The sequence below is a fragment of the Dasypus novemcinctus genome, chromosome 14 (assembly GCF_030445035.2).
Source record: "Dasypus novemcinctus isolate mDasNov1 chromosome 14, mDasNov1.1.hap2, whole genome shotgun sequence".
NCBI lineage: Eukaryota > Metazoa > Chordata > Mammalia > Cingulata > Dasypodidae > Dasypus > Dasypus novemcinctus.
The window spans coordinates 98,896,250-98,916,405 of record NC_080686.1 but is presented as its reverse complement, the minus strand read 5'-3'; the positions used below and the strand labels follow the sequence as shown (position 1 = coordinate 98,916,405).

At 42.0% G+C, this 20,156-nt stretch overlaps 1 protein-coding gene and 1 long non-coding RNA gene across 4 annotated transcripts in view; both read right to left on the bottom strand.

Moving 5' to 3' along the window:
* Positions 1–1,839: 1,839 nt before the first annotated feature.
* On the bottom strand, positions 1,840–5,725 carry LOC139436437 (uncharacterized). The gene is made up of 2 exons (XR_011645707.1): positions 2,994–5,725; positions 1,840–2,111 (listed from the first exon to the last, which is right to left on the bottom strand). It is a non-coding gene; the product is annotated as an uncharacterized lncRNA (long non-coding RNA).
* A 7,064-nt stretch (positions 5,726–12,789) lies between these two features.
* The window catches only part of KHDRBS3 (KH RNA binding domain containing, signal transduction associated 3), a 191,688-nt gene continuing 184,321 nt past the window's right edge, over positions 12,790–20,156 (bottom strand). For 2 of the 3 annotated variants that reach the window (XM_058276081.2, XM_058276083.1), the window contains exons 8-10: positions 15,258–15,320; positions 14,736–14,794; positions 12,790–12,996 (exon numbers count right to left, since the gene is read on the bottom strand). In XM_058276081.2, coding sequence (XP_058132064.1) covers positions 12,905–12,996; positions 14,736–14,794; positions 15,258–15,320 — 214 coding nt within the window. In that variant the 3' untranslated portion in view covers positions 12,790–12,904. The remainder of the gene's footprint in view (positions 12,997–14,735; positions 14,795–15,257; positions 15,321–20,156) is intronic. The other variant, XM_058276082.2, reaches the window with a different exon arrangement.

The following is a 20,156-nucleotide window of genomic DNA, read 5'->3' as shown; positions in this document are numbered from 1 at the left end:
CCACATCCTGAAAAAGTTGGGAAGCAAAGGAGAGAGCTGCCCCGGGAGAGTGTGCGTGTGAAGGAGGCAAATGCCAGAGAAACAAAGACTCGACTCGGTTGAAGAGCGTCAAGCGGCGGCCAGTAAAGGGAGAGGTCCGTGGGGGTGTCAGAGACCAGGCGGGGACGGTGGTGCAAGGTGGTTTACGGAGAGGCAGGAGAGGCAGGACGTTTATCGAGCCAGGGGCATCCAGCTGCTCTGCCCGGAAGGCCAGGTCAATGGGCAGAGGCCTCGTGTGAGCCGCAACTCCTTGCCCCACGGGAGACCCTCCTCCCATGTCCCCTTGTCAACAGAGGCCAGTGGGAAGACGTCCCCCCCCTCACCCCCTAGTATGGTGTCCCAGGGGGTCTGCTATAGCAGAGGATTTAAGTAAGATCTGGCCCCATAATACCCCAAATGCCAGAGGCTTTAGAATTACTTGACAGTTATCGCAGGTAGAAGTCAAACCACAAGGGCATCTCTACAGTGCACCTTAGAGTCTGAGTTGTCCTGGAAGCCGTGGAGAGCCCGAGACCAGGAACCATTTGCTAGCTACTGTGACATCAGAAGAGCAGACACCCATGTGGGGCCAGTGGCCTGAGGAATGCACACCCTACATGGCACATGCACCCCTGCGTTGTCCTGACTATGCGCAGATCTCCCACCTGCTCAGGGAGAGCCCTCCAGCAGGCCTCCCCTCCCTCCCTCCCACTCTCAAGCTTGTCATCTCAAGGACACCCTCTCCCACAACTCTTTAAGGCAGGATTCTTGGAAGAGTTGACTCCATATCCTCCCCTCCAACTCTTCACTGAATCTGCTCCTAGTCTTCACTCTGTGCAGTAAGTCGGTGCTGCTGTAAGCCGCCATCAGCTTTCGCTCCTCATCTCGCGGGACCTGTCTTCCTTGAAGCCCTTCCTACGGCTGCTGCCCGAGCCGGGTTTTCTTGGTCTTGTTAGCCTCACTGGCAGCTCCTTTTGGTCTCCTTGGCACCTTGTCTCACCGACTTTGAAATGTTAGAGCATTGCATGGGTCCGTTCTCTCATCTCTGGACTACAAACTCCCTCTCCGCTTATCTCTGCAGTGGCCTAATGGGTCTCTCCACCTAGACCCATCTAGCCTATTCCCAGTGTGGCTGCCAGAGCAATGCTGTTAAACGTTCTATCACACTCCTCCCTTGTTCAACCCATCCCCTTGGTGGCTCCAGAGTAAGAGACCTAAAGGGTGCTCTGCACACCCCAGCCCCTTCCTGCCCCCCTCCCAGATTTCAGTTCACTCTCCTTTGCCCCTTGCTCTTCCATTCCTTCTGCAGTGGCCTGCACTGGCTATTTCTCAAGCACCCAAGCATGCTCCACCTCAGGACCTTTGTACCTACTCGTGTCAGTGTGGCTTACTTCCTTATTTTTCTAGGTCCCAATAAAATGTAATCTTGGTCACTCAAATGAGAGTCTAATCCCCTTCCCATTACTGTGCCTTACGGTTCTCCACAGCACTAGCATCCCCTGACACTCTGGTTTTGGTGGTGGTGGTTGGTCGCCTCCCACTGGCAAGTAACCTCCTTGAGAACGGACTCCTGCTTGGCCTTCCGCTGTCCTTGGTACACGGGACGGTGCCCGGCAGACAGATGCCAGGTTAGCTATGCCTGTGTGCTTACTTAAGTAATGCAGACAATAAGAGAAGAGGCTCAAATGAAGGTAGCAAGAGTGGGACCAAGGAGAAGAGACAGACCTTCAGCAGAGCTTATAAAATGAGCTCCAGGACACGCAGGCAGGCAGGAAGCAGTGCACTGTTCTGTGGGGAAAAGAGCATCACAACATGAGGAGGTCTGAATCCATGGGATTTTACTGGCGCGTTTCTCATTCGGGAGGTGCAAAGGCAGCAGCGAAGAGGAGCACAAATTTGTTTCCATTTACCATATCCTGCTTTTGATTTCAAGTTTTTATTTGTTCAAAATGAATTTCCACCGAAAGACCATGGTGGGCTGACCCTCGCTGCACGGGGCTGTCTGGGTGGCTCCAGCCAGGTCTCTCCCTCCTGCTCAATGCACTGATACCACTGCTCTCTCTGGAACGTCCAGGCTTTTATTCCTTGAGTCTCTGAAGAAATGAAGAAAAGTGTATTTGACAAACCCAGAGGTATAAATGTAGTAGAGAATTAGGTTTATAGGATGCTTCTTAAGAGGATAAGAAAAAGCTTTACATTTTTTGTGGTAACACAATGCCCCAAAACACGAGCACTGTAAGAAGTGAATTCCTTGAGGAAATGTGTCTTTGAGGTAAGAAAGCAACAATTTAACAATGCTTAAGATTGTTCTTGAAATCCCAAGACTAGGAAACATGTTGTGAGAGCTTCTAGCAGAAGGAAATAAAACACATCCTCGTGGGGCGTACTGAATTAAGACCACAGTGCACCAGGAAACGATGAAAAGAGAACAAACGGAACTGTACTGTCCACAGGGGTTTTGACCTTTATGTTCCAAAACAAATTACAGAGAGGCATGAAAATCAGGCTTCTATTCTTTCAGAACCCCCTGCTTCCTGCAGAAACCTTTATAATTAGCCTTTTATGTGACACAATACTTTTGCCATAACACTTTCATATTTATTGGTCCATAACCGGGATGGATAAATCACTTTCAAATCTGGAATATGTGCAGAATCTGGACTTCTTGCAGTTGAGCTGTAGCTATATATAGTTCTCATGAGTGCAAAATTTAGACCTGCCCTGAAATAACAAGATTTTGCTTTTCTAGGTTTATATTCAAGTAGAAGAGATTTAAATGGACAGCCTTTATTAACTACTACACAAATCATTTTTTTGTTACTAAAAGACAACAAGATTGATTTCTTTTTTTTTTTTGGGGGGGGTAACAAAAACGCATACCACTTTTTATAAAACATTTCACAGTACACAAAGCTGTGCAAATGAAGAACAAATTAAGATGATTTTCAAGTTCCCAAGTGGATTAGTTTACTGACTAGGCACGTTGGTGGGTTGGCTTTTCTTTAAGCAGTCCATAATTGGAAAGTTCCTGAAAGAGAGGAAAATGAAATATATTTGTATACATCAAGAAACAATTATTACATGCTCTGTTGGGAATGGGATGATTTAGGCAGAGGAAGCAAACAAGTAGAAATTTAACAGAAATAAAGATATTATGAAAACAATGCAAAACAGAACTAAAATTTGAGAAATTAAGAACAAAATATTTAAGTTCAGTAAAGAGAGAGGAATGCTTAGTTAGTAGAATGGTGATCACAAGCTATCCATTATGGCATTTATGAGTGATTTTGGAATGGGAGTATCATGTTTCACGTGGAGTCTCTATATTAAAACGTGAAATGAGCTCTTATTTTTTCACACAGGCACACTTGTTGCATTCTTGTCATATGATAAGAGAATGAATTTTCAGATATATTTAAACATTTTTTTTTGCAAACTAAGAAATCAAAGAACTTATTTTGATGTGCTAAACACAGCAGAACTTTGCTAGTGCAAGCACCAGATGGTAAATGGCAATGGAGACATGCCCAGCACTGCTCTGCTTCTGGTAGCTGGTCACCCATGCCCCTCTTAGGGGACTCTCAATGCCCTAGTGCCCCAAAGCAGCCTGGTGCAGTGCTCAGGGCTCCTAGGAGCCAATCCATTCTGTCTCTCCAGAGGCATCACCCCCCAGTCCTCTCCTGGAACTTCATGTCCCAGCAACTGCAGATGAATCAGCAAACATGTGGTGCCATCTCCTACCTCCTCTTCACCGGCACCACCTACTGCATCTTTCTTCTTCCCTGTCTGCTTGTAAGATTTCAACTTAACTTTCAAAATCCCTGTGAGGCTTCATGGCCTATGAGACTTCCTTCATCCCCCTTCATCCCCCTTCCTCTGAGCTCTTCACTCGTTCCTTTGCACCCTCTCTGCCTTGAACTGGCCCTTGATAACTGCCCAGTGCAGAAACAAGGAGTGCTCCCTGCACAGAGCATCAGAACTGCTGGACGAAGCACGTGGATTATTTGAAAGGCTTAAACTTAAGATGGGAAGACATCTATTTAAGCAAATATATTAATTAGGGTTGTGATTATCAATGAGGAAGTATCAATGAGTTTATCAGTGAATACAGCTTGATAACTAAGAGTCTCAGCCATCACTCTCAAGAGTGAGGAGAAGAGAGGGCGCTTTTGGCCGAAAGAAAATGACAAGTTCTTGAAGACCTGGAAGGATCTGGACAAGGAGAGACAAGGAGAAGGCGGGCAAAGCCACTGAGGCATGCAGCTGCTAGCAAGGGTCTTGTCTGCTTCCTCAGAGACACTGAGCGCCCCAAAGGCAGAGCTGCCTCCCTACCTGGGCGCATGCATCATGCTTAGCGCACAGCCTGCCCCCTGTGGGCAGGCCCTTGGAATGCACCTGCAGGCACACCTGCAGATGGGACCAGACAGCACGAGCTGCAGAAGGGCTGTGGGACAGGGGTCTCTCAGCTACTCCCTAACACACAGAGCTGAGCACCCCAGGGGCCCTGGCGAGGCAACACACCCCGATGTTCTCACTCATTCATGCAGGGCCTTCCACATGCTGGTCACCACGCCGTGGAGCTCAGACCTTCTGAACCTCTTTTGAGCAGATGGATTTTGTGTGTGGCAACAGATGCTAAGCAAGGTATGCGTGAACGGATTCACGTAGCATCTTGAGTTCCAGCTTCCTTCAGAAAAGCATATTCAGATGCACCATGGCCTCTATGGGGAACAATACTGTAATACCCAGAAAAAAAACAATGCCCCGTAATTCTACTCTACACAGTTATCCTACAGATAGCCCCATCCGTGTGTACATTGACAGGCATAAGGCTATGCTTTCCAGCACCACGTTTAATGAGAGCAAAATACTGGAAACAAATGACATATTTCTCAAATTGAGATATATACACATAATAGAATATTATTCAGCCCACACAAGGAAAACGGCAGCTTCCTAGTATAAAGGGTTATAAAGTGAGCTCCAAGATATAATCTAAAATGAAATAGGCAGGTAGAAAACAGTGTACTGTCTTGTATGTAAATTATAAGTGAAAATGTAAGCACATATTGATTTGAAAAAGTATATGTTAGCCCAGACTATCTCTGGAAAGATACATAAAAAACCAGTATGAACAGCTGCCTCTGGGTGGCTGCAGGCAGGGCTGGGAACTAAGGCCTACTTTTCATTGCATATGCTTATAAAGTTTTGGATTTTGTACCAAGCAAAGGTATTAGCTATTAAAAAGAAGACATATTTTAGTTTTTGAACTTCACATTTCCCATGAAGAAATGTCAGTAGTTAATAAAAGTAGCTCCCTCATTTCTACAGAGAAACCAAACTAATACTGAATAGTGCTCAGTGTCAGTATTTTAAGAATTAGTGGTTCTCTCTCTCTCTCTCTCTCTAATTCCTACCGGAACACAATGTCAGTTCCTGCTGTGTGCCAGGCACTGTGCTAGGATTTGGTCCCTGTCCTTGAAAAACCTAAAGCTTTGCAATTGGGGTAGAAGTGAAGCATTTCACCAAGCAGAGCAGAGATCTAGCTTCCAGATAGTACCACCAGTCCACGTCACGATGGTATCTGCTCTGTTACCCTCTCCTTTTTGAGTACCTGTCAGATACTAGGAACTGTTAGGTAGCAGACGTGGAGAAATGAGTAAGGTCTGGTGATGGAATGAGAACACACACACACACACACACACCCTCCCCCCCCCCCCCCCCCCCCCAAGTGTGGGCTGGCCAGGTCAAGAGCTGCGTGAGTGGGGTAAGGGCTAGAGCAAAGTGGGGCAGGGTCGAGGAGTGATGGAGGAGGCGGGCAAGAGAGGTAGCAACAAGACCCCACCAGGCTTTCTGTTCAGAGCCAGGGAGCCTGAGCTTTCTCTCGAATGCTTCTGGGGACACTGGAGGACTCATCACACTAAGGCCTGAAAAACAGTGTCATCAATGGGTGCTCATTTTGGAAAGGGATAATAACCGGGAGTTCCCTAAGACAGAACTCTCAGGAAGAATCAACCTCCACTGGATGGGATGTTTTCGTTAGATAGGGGAGGATGAAATTCAGATTTAAAAATAATCCACAGCCTTTCCCAATCAAAGATGGAAAGAGAACTAATCATACAACAGATTTTGTTACTGTAAATGATGGATTTTTTTCCTTTTCTATCCCTGTAAGACAATCAATATCGATATAAATAGTATACTATTTACACAGAAAATAAACTTTAAATTTTACATTCATGACACACCCCATAAAATGGCTTATATTTTTTTATTAAACTTTTGACTACATTTTTACTTTTTCTTCAAATTTTCTTAAAATCATCTGTTTTAAGTTCTGGAACCTGTGTCTCTGTATTGAGTAATTCAGAGTCACTGTCAACTTTGAGTTAAATTGAGAGAGACAGACTATGGCAACTGTAATCATATCAGCATGATTTGTTTTTTGTCATTTGTTTTGGTCTCTCCAGAATGTTCCTAACCTCCCTAACAGTGGCTGTGAGGATCCACACTGCTCCACTGACCATGTCATTCACTTACAGTAACCAATGGTCTGAATCCTTACTCTGTGCCCAACACTGTGTTGAGAGATGGGGACAAGAGAATGAAAAAATTAGGGCCCTGTTTTTTTTAAGGCAATCCCTGTTTAGCTTCAGGATTACTAATGAGTGCAAACAGAGGTTCACACAAAGTCCTCCGGGGAGCCAGACAGAAGGAGCATTATCTCAGCCAGGGCAATGGAGTGGGGCAAGTTTTAAGGTGAGGAGGCCGTAAAATTGGAAAGGTTCTTAGCAGGACCTACGAAATGCTTCATTTATGTACCCCTCCCCAATCCTTCCAGCATCCTCTCTTGTTCTAAATATAATTGATAAAATTGATCAGGATTTCTGATAATCCCAAATATTATATTTACCAATAAATAACAGCAAAAACTTATATTTATCCCAGGCACATTTCTAATCTTCACAGCAATATTGAGGTAGATATCAGTATCATTCCCATTTATGGATGGGGAGAGGCGAGTTTAGACTATAGTTTAAAATGTTAGGTAATCTGCCCAAGGTTACAAAGCCGGTAAATGGCAGAACTGGGATATGAATCCTTGCAAGAATACCTTCCTATGTGGTTATTTTCTATTGGCCCTTCAAAACAGCTCAACTAATCTCTCCTCTGGCATGCCAATCCCAACATCCAACTCCTGCCTCTCTGGCAATGCATTCCTCTTCCTGGCACCTATAAAAGTATCAGGGTACAGCACACCCCCCAGAGCCCTCACTGAGGCTTGCCTTGCCCCTTTCCTCAGGGGACTGTGGCACCTGGAACTCTTGAATTGTGTCTTAAATCACTGTATCCCCACGGCCTGCAGCAGAGCAGAGCTCAGTATGGGAAGCCAAAAGCATGCCGACACTGTCTCAACTTGGAATACTTGGAGTATAAAATGACTAAGAATCTAAACAATGTCAAAGAACCTCTCAGTGACAGGATGTGGGACAGGGGTGGGATAGTGATGGAGAAAGTGGGGGGTTATCAGTCAGAATGTCTAACCAGTGCTCAAGGCTTGTTATGGTTTACTGTTAGGGATTTAGCTCCTGCTAGGGAGCCTTTAGTCTAATGCGGAAACCAGTACTGGTACCAAGAAGTGACTGTATAACACTGAGAAGATGAAACACTGGATGAAAGTAGATGAGCTCAAATCTTTGCTCCATCAGTTATAAAGTGACCGTGCATAATGATTTCACCTCTTGAAGCTTAAGTTTCATCCTTTGTAAAATGAAAGTAACTCAAGGGTTAACATCAATTGTAGGAGACCTCAATATACCACTTTCAATAATAGGTAGAACATCAAGACAGAAGTTCAATAAGAAAATAGAGGACTTGGATAATACTCTAAGCAACTAGACCTGCAAGACATACATAGAGCTCTCCATCCCACAGCAGCAGAATATACGTTCTTCTCTAGGGCACATGGACCATTCTCCAGGACAGACCACGTTTCAGTCACAAAACAAGTGTCAATAAATTTAAAAATTATTGAAATCATACAATGGGTCTATTCCAAGACTACAAGAGAATGAAGCTACAATTCAATAACAAAGGGAGACAAAAAAATCTCACCAATATATGGAAAGGAAACAACTTATTCTTAAAACAACCAAAGGAGAAATAACAAGGGAAATTAGGAAGTATCTTGAGGTGCATGAAAAAGAAAACATAACATGCTAATACTTTTAGGATGCAGCAAAGTCAGTGCTGAGAGAGAAAATTATAGCTCTAAAAGCTCACATTAAAAAAGAAGAAATATCTCAAATCAGAGACCTAACTTCACAACTGGAGGATCTAAACCCAAAAGGAAGAATATAACAAAACAGAAGGAAGGAAATAACATATTTGAGTGGATATCAAAGAAATAGACAATAAAACAGTGGAGAGAATCAACAAAACAGAAAGTTGGTTCTTTGAAGAAGAGACCAATAAAATCAACAAACCTTTAGCTTGTTGACTGACAAAGAGAAGAGAGGAGAAAGGGGCCACTGTGGGGCATGGACTTGCTTAAGTGGTACAGTTTCTTTTGGGGTAAAAAGTTTTGGTAATATAGTTGTGACGGAACCACATTATGAATGTAATTAACACCACTGAATTATATACCTGAATACTGTAGAAGGGGAAATTTTAGTTATATATATGTTACCAGAAAACTATCCTCAAAAAAGCATAGGACTGTGCAATACAAACTATAAACCCTATTGTACACTATGCAGTAGAGTTAGTAGTACAATTAAAATAACATTCTTTCATCAACGGACACATAGGTACCGTGCTAAAGCAAGGTGCTAATATTGGGGTAGGGGGGACGTATATGTTAGAACTATGCATTTTCTTTAAACCTGCAACTCCTCTAATAAAAAAAACATAAACAAAATGAAGATGACATTTTTTTCTGTGAGTATTCAATGAAACAATATATGGGATGTGGTAAGCACAGTACTCAGCACAGAATGCTTCCTCGTTATGGCAACCAGCAGCCAATATAAGCCACAAGATATTCCTACTAAAATGAAGATGTACAAACTAAACATTCTCTTCAGAGGACAGAGGGATTATGGCCTGCTTTAACTGGCAAAGACATTGTGAAGGAAAGAACACTGGGCCAAGTCTTAGAGGTATGAGTATAGTTTCTACAGGCAAAGGAAGAGGGAACTGCAATTACTGGTTTGTCAGTAAACCCATTAGATTGTTAATTCCTTGAATGCTGGTAGTAATAGATAGTTGTGATAGCAGCACAACCTTGTAAATGTAATTAACAGCACTGAATTATATATATGAATGTAATTAAAAGGGGACATTTTACTTTTATGTATGTTACTAGAATAAAAATTAAAACAACCGCAGCATAGGATTGTACAACACAAACTCTAAACACCCCTAAGACATGGCTTATGGGTTCTTATGGATGTCCCATGGTTCTCTGTATTCCCAATGCCTCCTTTGTGTTTACCTTAAAACTGGTGGATCAAGGAATAATTTTCAAATGAGAAAATAAATGCATTCCAAGGAGGGCAGGGACAAAGGCTAGGGCAAAGATTTGGGAATGATGCAGAGTGCTTTTAGACTATGAAGACTATGCCTTCAGGAGGGTCTTCCTATTGAAAGGGGAGGAAGTTAAGGTTTGGTAGAGTACAGGCCAGGTAAGAAAAAAACTTGAAAATCAAGCAGCAGAATTCCTGTTCAGTGCTGTTCCAGGTGGTTCTTGACCTTTTCTGGATCATAATCTGATGATAGTTATGGAATCTTATTTTTAAAAAAAGAAAGAAAGAAAAATAAAGAAAAGAAAATTGCACAAGATTTATGAACTGTGCTCCCTTTTAAGAGTTATCTGAAGATTGACCTTCTAGGAAACTATCTATGACTCCTGAATTAAGAAACTGACATTATTAGATACATCATTGCTTGGGCACAGGGTGAAGTATATAGGAATTCCCTATATTTTCGATGTGACATTTATGCAGTCTAAACTTCTTTAGTAAAAGAAAAAAGAAGATATGCCAATTCCTAAAAGCATTATTTTTCAAAAGAAGAAAATCATTATTTTTCAATATAACATTACACAAAGAAAAGAAATGATGTCATTTGTGTTATATGCAAGAATAGAAGCAAAAAAAGAGACTGGTCTATGAGAGTGAAAACAACTATTTTCTTTCTAAAGGTAATTTGATGGTTTCAGGCTAATTGTGGTTATTAAGGAAAAACATTTTTTTTCTCATTTATTAATATGTGTATTCAGCTTTGACGGTGAACGCCACACTGTATCGCTGTTCAAGATCACAACAGTGTTTATTCTTATTTAACAACTACAGGAGATAAGCATCATTCGCACTGTACCAAGGGAGAAAATGGGAACTGCCCTAAGTCACACAGAGAGTGGCAGAACTCAAGTATAAACTTTTTTTTAAAAGCAAGATTCCCTGGAAGAAAAGGGGGTCTTGACAATTTAGGAAAAAAAATAAACAAGGATACCTGAAAAGTGTGACCAAATCAATGGTACTCTTCCTTCACAGATCCCTAAATCTTTTTTCAGTTCTTTGAAACAATTTTATAAAACACACTTTGTAATATTTATCTTATAAAAGTGATAATTTGTCCTTTCATAAAATTCAGAAAGTAGAGAAAAACACACCAAAAACCAATCATACTTCCATGTGCCTAAAATAATCACTGCTTAAAGAAGCATAGCCTCACAATTTCTTGCCTGTGTATAAATAGGTACAGTGTGCGCAGTGCTTTTTTTATTGGCGGTACTGGGATTAAACCTTGTACATGGGAAGCAGGCATTCAAACTCAGAGCTACATCCATTCTCCAATGAGAGATGGCTTCCTTGTTTGTGTGTTTTTTAGGAGGTCTTGGGGATTGAACCTAGGACCTTGTACATGGGAAGCAGGCACTCACCCACTGAGCTACACCTGCTCCCCCACATCTGTTGGTAAAGAATAAAACTGGGATCATATTATACATTAAGTTTGGTAAATTACTTTTGTACTTAATAATCTGGAAATGTGTTTTCATGTTATTGAGTAGGTTGTTCTATTTTTACTGAAGAAAGAAATCTGAGTATTTGAAAGCTTCCTGTCATACACCAAGCCTCCCTCCGGTCTCTGCGGCGTACACTAGAGCTCACAGGGCCTGACCTGCTCCCGTTCGCGTTCCGGAAGCTGCTTTTCTGATCGGAGGGGTGAATCTGCCATAACCACTAGTGCTGGCAAGCGGGAACCATCATGGGCCATTTTCCATGCAACTTCAGACAAGAATGAAGGTATCTTCATTCTTCCATCACACATCAAAACGACTGGAACAACAAGGTGCTTACCTTTGCTTGCTTTAGATGTACAACCAGCTCCTTTGACATCCCAAGGTGGCTGACATTTCCTAACAAAAGAAAAGACCCTTTTACTCAAAATGAAGAGAAAGAAATCCTCAAGAAAAAAAAATTAAACATTTCACATGATCTACAATATTAAAAAAGAACTTAAGCCAACTGATTAAAGAATAACTTTATTAAATATTTGTCAGTTTTAAGAAGTGCCCTCAATTACTAACATTTATAAACAAAATAATGTATTACAAACAACTAGTTATGAGGTTTTACATTTGTTTAATAGGGAATAATTGGCCCCAATTAAACTGACTAAACTACAGCTTTTTAGATTACTAAAACAAATTAAACTTTTTAAAATGAGAATTTAGGTGATCTTAAAACTTTTCTAAAATGGATAATGAAACTTGCTAAGTTGTAATCTCCCTGGTTTTATTAGTTATATTAAGATAAATTAAGTGAGATTAAAATCTTATTTGATTTATTTACCTTTGAAAATGAAGACCGTTTAAGGGTTACACATCCTCAGCCTTGGCGAGTGCGACCTCAATTAGTCAAGTCAGAATGTCTTTAAAAGCTTTGTGCTCATTGCTTCCAGCATGGAGCGAAGTGTTCATTAAGGTACCAAAATTCTCATAAAAAATCCAAAGTTGCACTAGTGAAAAAACGCTCAACAAGATGAAAACTGATCACATCTTTTTCAGAAAACCCAGTAGTTATTTTAAAACCAGTTTTTAAACAAGATTTGGTTTTGCGTAGTTTTAACGTGCCACTCAAGCAGCTTGATACCATTTGGATTCTTTAAACAGCAATTTAAATCTAAGGTCAGTATATAACGGTACATTTAATTTTATACCATTTTTAAAAATAAGTTGTACAATGTTTAGTGTGACCCTTTTATGACAAGCATTGGTTAAATGAATTCCTTTCCTGTTTACAGCTATTTATGAAGGCCTTTTTAAATAAGAAAAACATGAAATTGTTAGCTCACACACACGAAATTTCTTTCAAAAGTTTATTTAGTATCAAGCAAGAGGTGACTTTGCTTAACACTACAGAACATTTCAAGACTTGAGTTACAAAAGAATACCACATTATTTGCACTTGTAATTGGTTTCCCTTTTTACGCACGTTGGCAAGAGAAAAAAAAAACTAGCATATGGCTGAAAGATAAAGTAACTAAATTCTACGGAAACCTTTAAAATGAAAGGTGAGACTTATATTAAAAGAATGGATTAACATATTTAGTAAACCTACTTTTTTTTGTTTAACACTAGTTAATCAAAGTTATTTTTTTCCTTTTGATAACCTATTTTTCATATACAGACTGGAAATAACAAAATTTTACATGTCTTTTTTTTTTCTGCCCAGGTTTCAACAAAGTAGTTTTGAGTTCCATCCATTCAGATTTTAAGCATTTTGATTTATTAAAAAGGGAGTGTTCATAGAAAAAAATTACTTTGAACAGTATACAGGACTGGTGGAGATGGGCTATTTCACAACATCAGACAGTACAATCAGTATCTGCCATATGGCTGGTCTCGGTAGGCTCCCTTTGTTGTCCTTGCGGAAGGGGCCTTGTGTCTTGAGTTAGTCCACTCTTCTTGTCCTAAAATCAGGAAGATGAATTACAATTAGACAGCTGCCATGGAACCCACTGGCATTTCTCAGAATCTAACTTAGCCCTGAACCAATGGTAGATGCCACAGTGAAGGCTGAATATACTGAAAAAACTCAAGGGTTTTACTTTTTTAAAAACTACAAGCACAATGCAAAATGATTGTCTCATGAAGAAAACCTACCAGCAGAGGAAAAAATGATTCTCATAATCTAGATGGCAGCCAACTTTGCAAGAACTTTCCTTTTGGCTCCTTACTTAACAGCTTTAAAAGCTCTGCACTGCCTTTTGCTGATCATTAAGAACATATTTCTGAATGGGAAACAGAGCAGGAAAGGGAACACTTAGATTTCTTCTAATAGCAAAAATAAAGAGGAGAAAGAAAAAAAATCTGTGACTGGAGAGCGAGCTCAGTGGGCATGAGAAGGCTGTACTATTCTTCAATAGGTCCCTTCAGAGAAAGGCTCATGGAGAAGGCTGTACTGGAGGGATATGAAATCAACTTGATGTAATAACAAATTTCACTCATCAGAATACTGAACACACCCTGGACCATGGTCTTATTAATAAAAAGCATTCTACCATCTTTTTCTCCTCAAATCCAACACTTATTTGACTTGAAGGCTTTCAGCACGGTATGTGCAGGGCTCTGGCATTAAACAGTTAACCTCTCTGCTGCAACATCCAGCAATTTAAAAGCCATGTGTCTGTCCACAGAGACCAATTTAAAAGCTGTGAAGGAAAAATGCTTAAAATGACCTCTTCTTTTGATACAAACATGCAATCAACGTCATTCCTTCAAGCTAACTTGCATCAATTTAAGTAGACAGCATTCAGCAAACCAATGTATTTCTCTAAAGTGTTTGTTACGACTAACATAAAAAATAAAAAATAAAAAAAACAAGGGGCAGTCATCATGGCTTCAGGCAGGTGATAGAACAGAATGCACTTCAAAAGGAACACCAGAAAAATGGTTTTTCCGTTATGTTCAGAGAAATGTCATAACATCCATTAACCAGCAGCCCCATTCGCTTGCACTGGACAGCTAATGGACGCTTCATGTTCTCCCAGCTCTTTGCCCTGCGGCACAGGCACTCATTATCATTATGTTGCTGCCGCCAAATCTTTTAATTAAACCAGTCATCCTTCTGCATACGGAGCCACTGGACATGGATTTTCCATCATCTTTACCAGCTCCCCCTGAATTAAGTGGGGTTTAGCTGTCTCCCTGTAAGCATGACAGACCCTTACATCTCACTGGCTCAGTGCTTTCGTAACCTTTATGGAATGACTCCCGGTGTGATGTTTTAGAGGACCTGCAAGGGGGAATAAATTAAAATATAAAGATGGGGGTGGGAAAATCACTTTAGAGCAGTGGCTGTCAAGAAGCAGAGACAATTCAAAAATATCCCTGCTCTCAAATGTCTGCAGTTTGGCAAACTATTCTATAAATGAGAAAATCAGCACATGGCAGTCAACCCAAACAAAAACTCTTAGGTTCAGCATCTAAATTCATGCAATTTCTGCAAGTCTTCAGGCCTCTTTAAATATTTAATTTAAATATAAATATTAAAAGAGCCACTGGAAATAGCTGGCTCTGGTGCACAGATGAACTGAGAGGATGCTGCTCTATGTCTTTATGAATTTCCCCTCCAATTAAGACTGACAAGGCTCTTCCTTTGCCCCCTTGCCTCTCTCTACTATGGATCATCCTGACGAGTCACACTCACCGTAGGAATCGTAAGTCTCCTCATTGAGTCCATGTCCATAATCATAGTAATCAGCACCACTGTATTAAAGCAAGACAAAAACCAAAGGAAAAGATCAAAGTTAGGACAAAATGGCTTGATGGCGAGTTTAAACTATATTCAATGAAGTATGTAGAAACTTAAAGATAATGGATGAAGGGCTGGGCCAAATATGGAAAGAACCTTCCACGGAGAAGGCAGAGCCCTAACGCAGAAGCCATAGGCTTTCAGATCAAAGACTCCCAATTAGTCCCCCAATTTTAATAAAGAAATATGTCTGACACCTTAATCACAGAAACTGCTCGAAGCACACATAAGTAAGAGCCTCCCATGTGGAAAAGCAGAGTCTGGAAGGAGATGGCTGGGCAGGTGCATACAAAGACCAAGGCTGGGGCTTGTGCAGGGCACTCGGAGTGGAAGAGGAAGCAAAAATCATGCCCTCTTTCTGTTAGATGGGAAGTTTATGGAAGGCAAGGACCTAGTTCGTCTTTAACCGTTACCCACCTGAAAACTTCATGCTGTACGACCTGTGGGCACTTCCCTCTTTGATACATTTCAAAACAAGCACTGGAATGAAAGGTTTCATTTCATCAGCACTACTGCATTACCATCAGGAAGTGGCTAACAAAACCCAGCTCGGCCTCCCTGATGGCGTAAGAGAGCAGGTGAATGGATGTCGGCAGTCTAATCGTGCCACACCCTCACCAAGGCTGTCGGTTACAGGAGGCTGATGATCTTTTCAGAGTATGGGCGCATCTATATTCTAATATGTAACACCCTTGAGCTATCAAGAGGGAGGGAGCATGTTATCCCTGACTCTCTGTAGAAAATGCAAAACAGGCTACATACATGCAACTTATATGAGTTATGTATAATTTCTTATAGGAACAGATTTGTGGAAAATCTAGATTACTAAACCCCGAGCATATGTAGTTTCTGCTGCTATTTTGAGTATCTGAGGAAGAGCTTCTACTCTACTGAGTTTCATGAGGAAACAATCATCCTGAATCTGCTATCTTGGATTGTCACGGAAATAAACATCCACATTATTCCAACTTCGTGTAATCGAGTATGAAGTTTCTAATCAAAACAGAAAATGGTGTGGCTCAGTACCGTAGGAAGTCACTCTGAACAAAAAGCCTTGCTGAGTGTCCTGCAGGCCAGCTGCTGGGCCCCCACGGCCCTCACCCCTGAGCTAAGCAGAAATGCCAGGCCCATTTTATAAGTAAGGATGCTGCAGACCAGAAAGGCTAAGAAACCAGCCTAAAATGGCACAGGGAACAGCACAGCTGAATCTATTTGCCTACAGGGCCACATTCACAGGTTCCGTGCCCACACATGGCTCTCCTCCAGTTGTTTCCTTTCTCTAGTAAATGACACCATGATGACTTATCAAGTCCAAGGAATACAGCACAGGGTGGCAAACCTGTGAGAAAATGGCAAGCGATGGGAGCTAGGTTCCTTCTTGGGTCTTCACATTTGCTCTGCCTTCCGTCAGAGATGTTCTTCTCATCCATCCTTCTAAGCACCTCCCACTCAGTTTTCAGCCTAGCTGCCACTTCTCAGAGAACCCTCCCTGCCCCCCAGATTAAGGGCCCCAGCCTTGCGCACTCTCACCCACTTCTCACCCCTTTCCTGGCCCTGAACTGACCCTTACTGTACACCTGCTGAGTGACTGGCCTGGGTGCAGAGAAGGTGCCCCTTTCCTGGGAGATGCTGCGGGCATCTTGGAGAATGTCGTGCTGGAGCCGTGTTCCTGCACAGAGGTAAGGACCTGGGTGAAAACTGAGTGTCTGTAAGCAGTTCTATCAAATAGAGTTAGAAAGTCTTGATAAAACACTGGGCCAAGATTGTTCCTCAGTTTTATAACGCTCCCTCCATGTGCAAAATAAACTGTTATCCCAGTTTACTCTTGTCCACACAAGTCAACTATTAAAACGCAATGGGCTGGTGATGATGAAAGCGCTCTGTGTTCCCTTGGAATGTGCTGGGCTGAGCTGCACTGGCTCTCGAGCATCTGTCGTGGAAGAGGAGAGTTGTGCCTCCAGGTGACCTGTCACGCCAAGGGGCCATGTGCAGTTTGCCCACAGAGGCGCAGGTAGCTCACACACTTTTAAAACATGTTCCTCAAACAGAGGCTGGCTTCCCTAGAGAACTGAGGAGAAAGGGAGGGAGTGCAAATGGAATGATCACTGTCATCCAGGTGCCTGCTGTCCTGCCCTGCTTCTCACGGGAAGTGCCACTGAACCTAAATTAAATCCCTGCTTTTACAGCAAGCCCATGGGGCTCAGTGAGTCTGGGCACACCTGGACTCAAAGGCTCAGAATGCTGCATTTGCAATGCGCTGCGCTGAAAGCGTAGGCTAGAGGCGGATCTGGCCTCCACGGGGCCTGCTTTCCTCTGGGCCACCTCTTGTTTGCTCTCCAGGGGCTTTCAGGTCGCGATTGCTCCACTGCCACACAATCAGAGCACAGCAACTTCCAACTGCCTTAGTTCTCTCTAGGACCTCACACTCCTCTTCCTTTCTGCAATCCAAAGTTTACCTCAAAGCATAATACACATTTATGGTCAGAAGAAGAGGGACTAACTAAAAAGAGCAAAGGCATTTTCACATTCAAAAAGAAAAGAAACAAAAATATGGGTTCGCTACTTAAGATTTTAAATATGAGAAGTGCTATTAAAGTAGAATTTTTTCTCATCTTAAGAAGAGAAACTTAGAATCAACTATCTCCTTTTTAGGACATGTCAGTATCAAGTATCAGCCAAGAGCTCCTTCTCTAACCCGAGGTCTGCCCCTGCAATGCGCCCTGGGAAGAGTCACTTCCGCCTGCTGGTGTCCATGAAGTCAGGGTCTGGGGGCTGCTCAGGTTCCCTGGCAGCTCTGACATTCTTGGACAGTTCATTCGCAGCATCTGGCCCCCAAGCAGTCCAAATGACTTTTCATTTTGTTGGAAAAAACCTGGCTACTGCTTCTTAGAAACTCCATACTAAATTAAATGAACCCCAGTCTTCTTTCCAAAGGTCAGATGTTACATCACAATGGCTCCTTGGACAAATAAAGCCCTGATGCTCCTGGAGAATTTTATCTCTGTTGTACATATAAAATGAGAATAACCTCTTCATAAAGTTGAAAAGAACGTACTTTACTCAGACAGTTCCCAATTGTTTAGCTCAGAACTATAAATGGCAGGTACTGAGACTAATAAATACAAAAATCCAGCAATGGATTTTGGACCAAACTAAGCCTCCTTTATTAAATGAACTCAGCAGTAATGAACATTGGTATAGACTGGAAATCTGTCAGTGAAGCCCTCCAACACAGCTCAGTATTAAAAAAAAAAAAAGGGGGGGGGGGGGGGGACACAGAAGAATGATTTCCATTGAATAGGAGGATAAAGGTAGCATAATTTGGTCCAGCAATGGTTTAGTGATAAGACAATCTTAGTTTTGACAAGAGAAAACTTTAAACTGACATTTGCTATCATTTCATTCAGTTTCTGATTATTTATTGCAAGACTGTCATCAAGCTGAGAAGCAGGACACAGCTGAGCCCCTTCTCACACCTGTCAGTTCCATCTGAATTGCTTTCGCAGCATTTCATTTCATGCCCCTCCAATGTCTATTAACCAAAGATGTGTCCTATTTCCCGAGGATAAACCAAACACCTGACCTAGGAGAGAAAAACACAAAGATGGTCTTCATTTGTGGATACAACTTAAAATATTAATAACAGGCAAGAAAACACATTAGAGGTTGAATACCCTTCAACTCAATCAAAAGAGATCAAGGAGAAGCCTATCTCCTAACAGATCCAGTGGCTTCTCTCACCTTTCCAGGGGTCAAAAGAGGTCCTAGATACCATCAACTGGAGTCAAGAAATCACCTCCAGCCCTGCAAGAAAGTATTCCCTGCACCGGATAGAGGTCAAGGAGCAAACTGTAGCACTGGGACCAAACCCAGGTCTCCCTAAGTCTCTACTCTTTACCGACGGGGGTCCAGGCAAGGACCACATACTCTGAGCAGGACTCCAACTGGGACAAAGTCCACCCTTCCCAAGATCACTCTACTTCTATCAACCGGGATCAAGAAGGAACTCCTGCCCCTACCCCTTGAACTTCTTCAAACCTCTCCACCACTTTCTGGTTTGAATTCACCAAAATTAATCTCATTAGGCCCATTACTGGTGCTTCCCTCAGCTCAGGAAGCTCCAAACCACTAGGTCACTCTCTAGCTCCAGGACTCAGGAGGTTCTGCCTATCCCCTACTCTGTCCTCATCTCCACCCAGTTTTGCAACTTTCTCACTGTGCCCTCTGGAATTCATCACCCAGAATGGCAAAATCTCCAATATATCCTCAATTTCTTCTTTGAACATGTTCTTATCTCCTTGCTCAATGGAAATTTTCCTTGAATGAAAACTCTTTACCTGCAGTCCTCCCAAGTGTTTTTTTTCTTTAACTTCCGCAGTTCTGCCCCAAATACACACCACTACCACTTTCACACGATTTTGCTTCACCCCTCTCTGCAAACTCCCAGTTTTGGTCACCCCATGATTTCACTGTCCTAGGTCTTGGTGACTCCAGTATCCATGGAGATGATACTTCAAACAAGTGCCCTTTCAATTTCCTGGACCCCTCTTGTCAACCATTCATTCCCACGTCACATCCTTGATCTTGTCATATCAAGAGCTTCAATCTTGTCTACTTCACTTCAGTGTCATATTATCCCACTCTCTGACCACAATTTCCTCTTTCCAGTTTCGCTCAGTCCCTTCTAGTGCTACCTTCACTTTCAAATCCATTGTAATAATTTCTATTATTCCTCTGAAACTTCTCATTCCTTTGTCTAGGTTACCATTGACCTCCAAATTACTAAATTCAACATTCAATTCTTTGTTCTCAAGTAATATGGCCAATCAATAGCGTCCAGGTTTTCCTCCTGCATTCTATTCAGTTGACTGGCCAGTTCCTCCTCTTACCCCAGACCTCTTAAAATTGGAGTGTTCCAGAGTTTAGTAGAACTTGGTCCTCTTTTTTTCTCTATTTATAGGAATTCTTTCAGTGATTTCATCTACTCTCTTGACTTGAAATATACCTAAAGAGCAAAAAACTCCCATATTTCATAGCTCTAGTCTAGACATCTCTCCTAAGGTTTACACTTCATATCAACTCCTTATTCAACATCTCAACATGAACCTCTAACAGATATCTCAACCTCACATTTAGTAAGGCCCAAACTTAAGTGAACTTCTGATCTTATCTCCAAATCTGCTCCACTCAAGCTTCTCTCCAGCTTAGTTAATGGCAAGTTTGTCTAGACTGGGTCCAGAAGTCTATAGTCACTCTTTCCACTGGCTTTGATTCCCTTTGCCTAGAGGCACTTACCTCTGAATACCTGCATGGCTA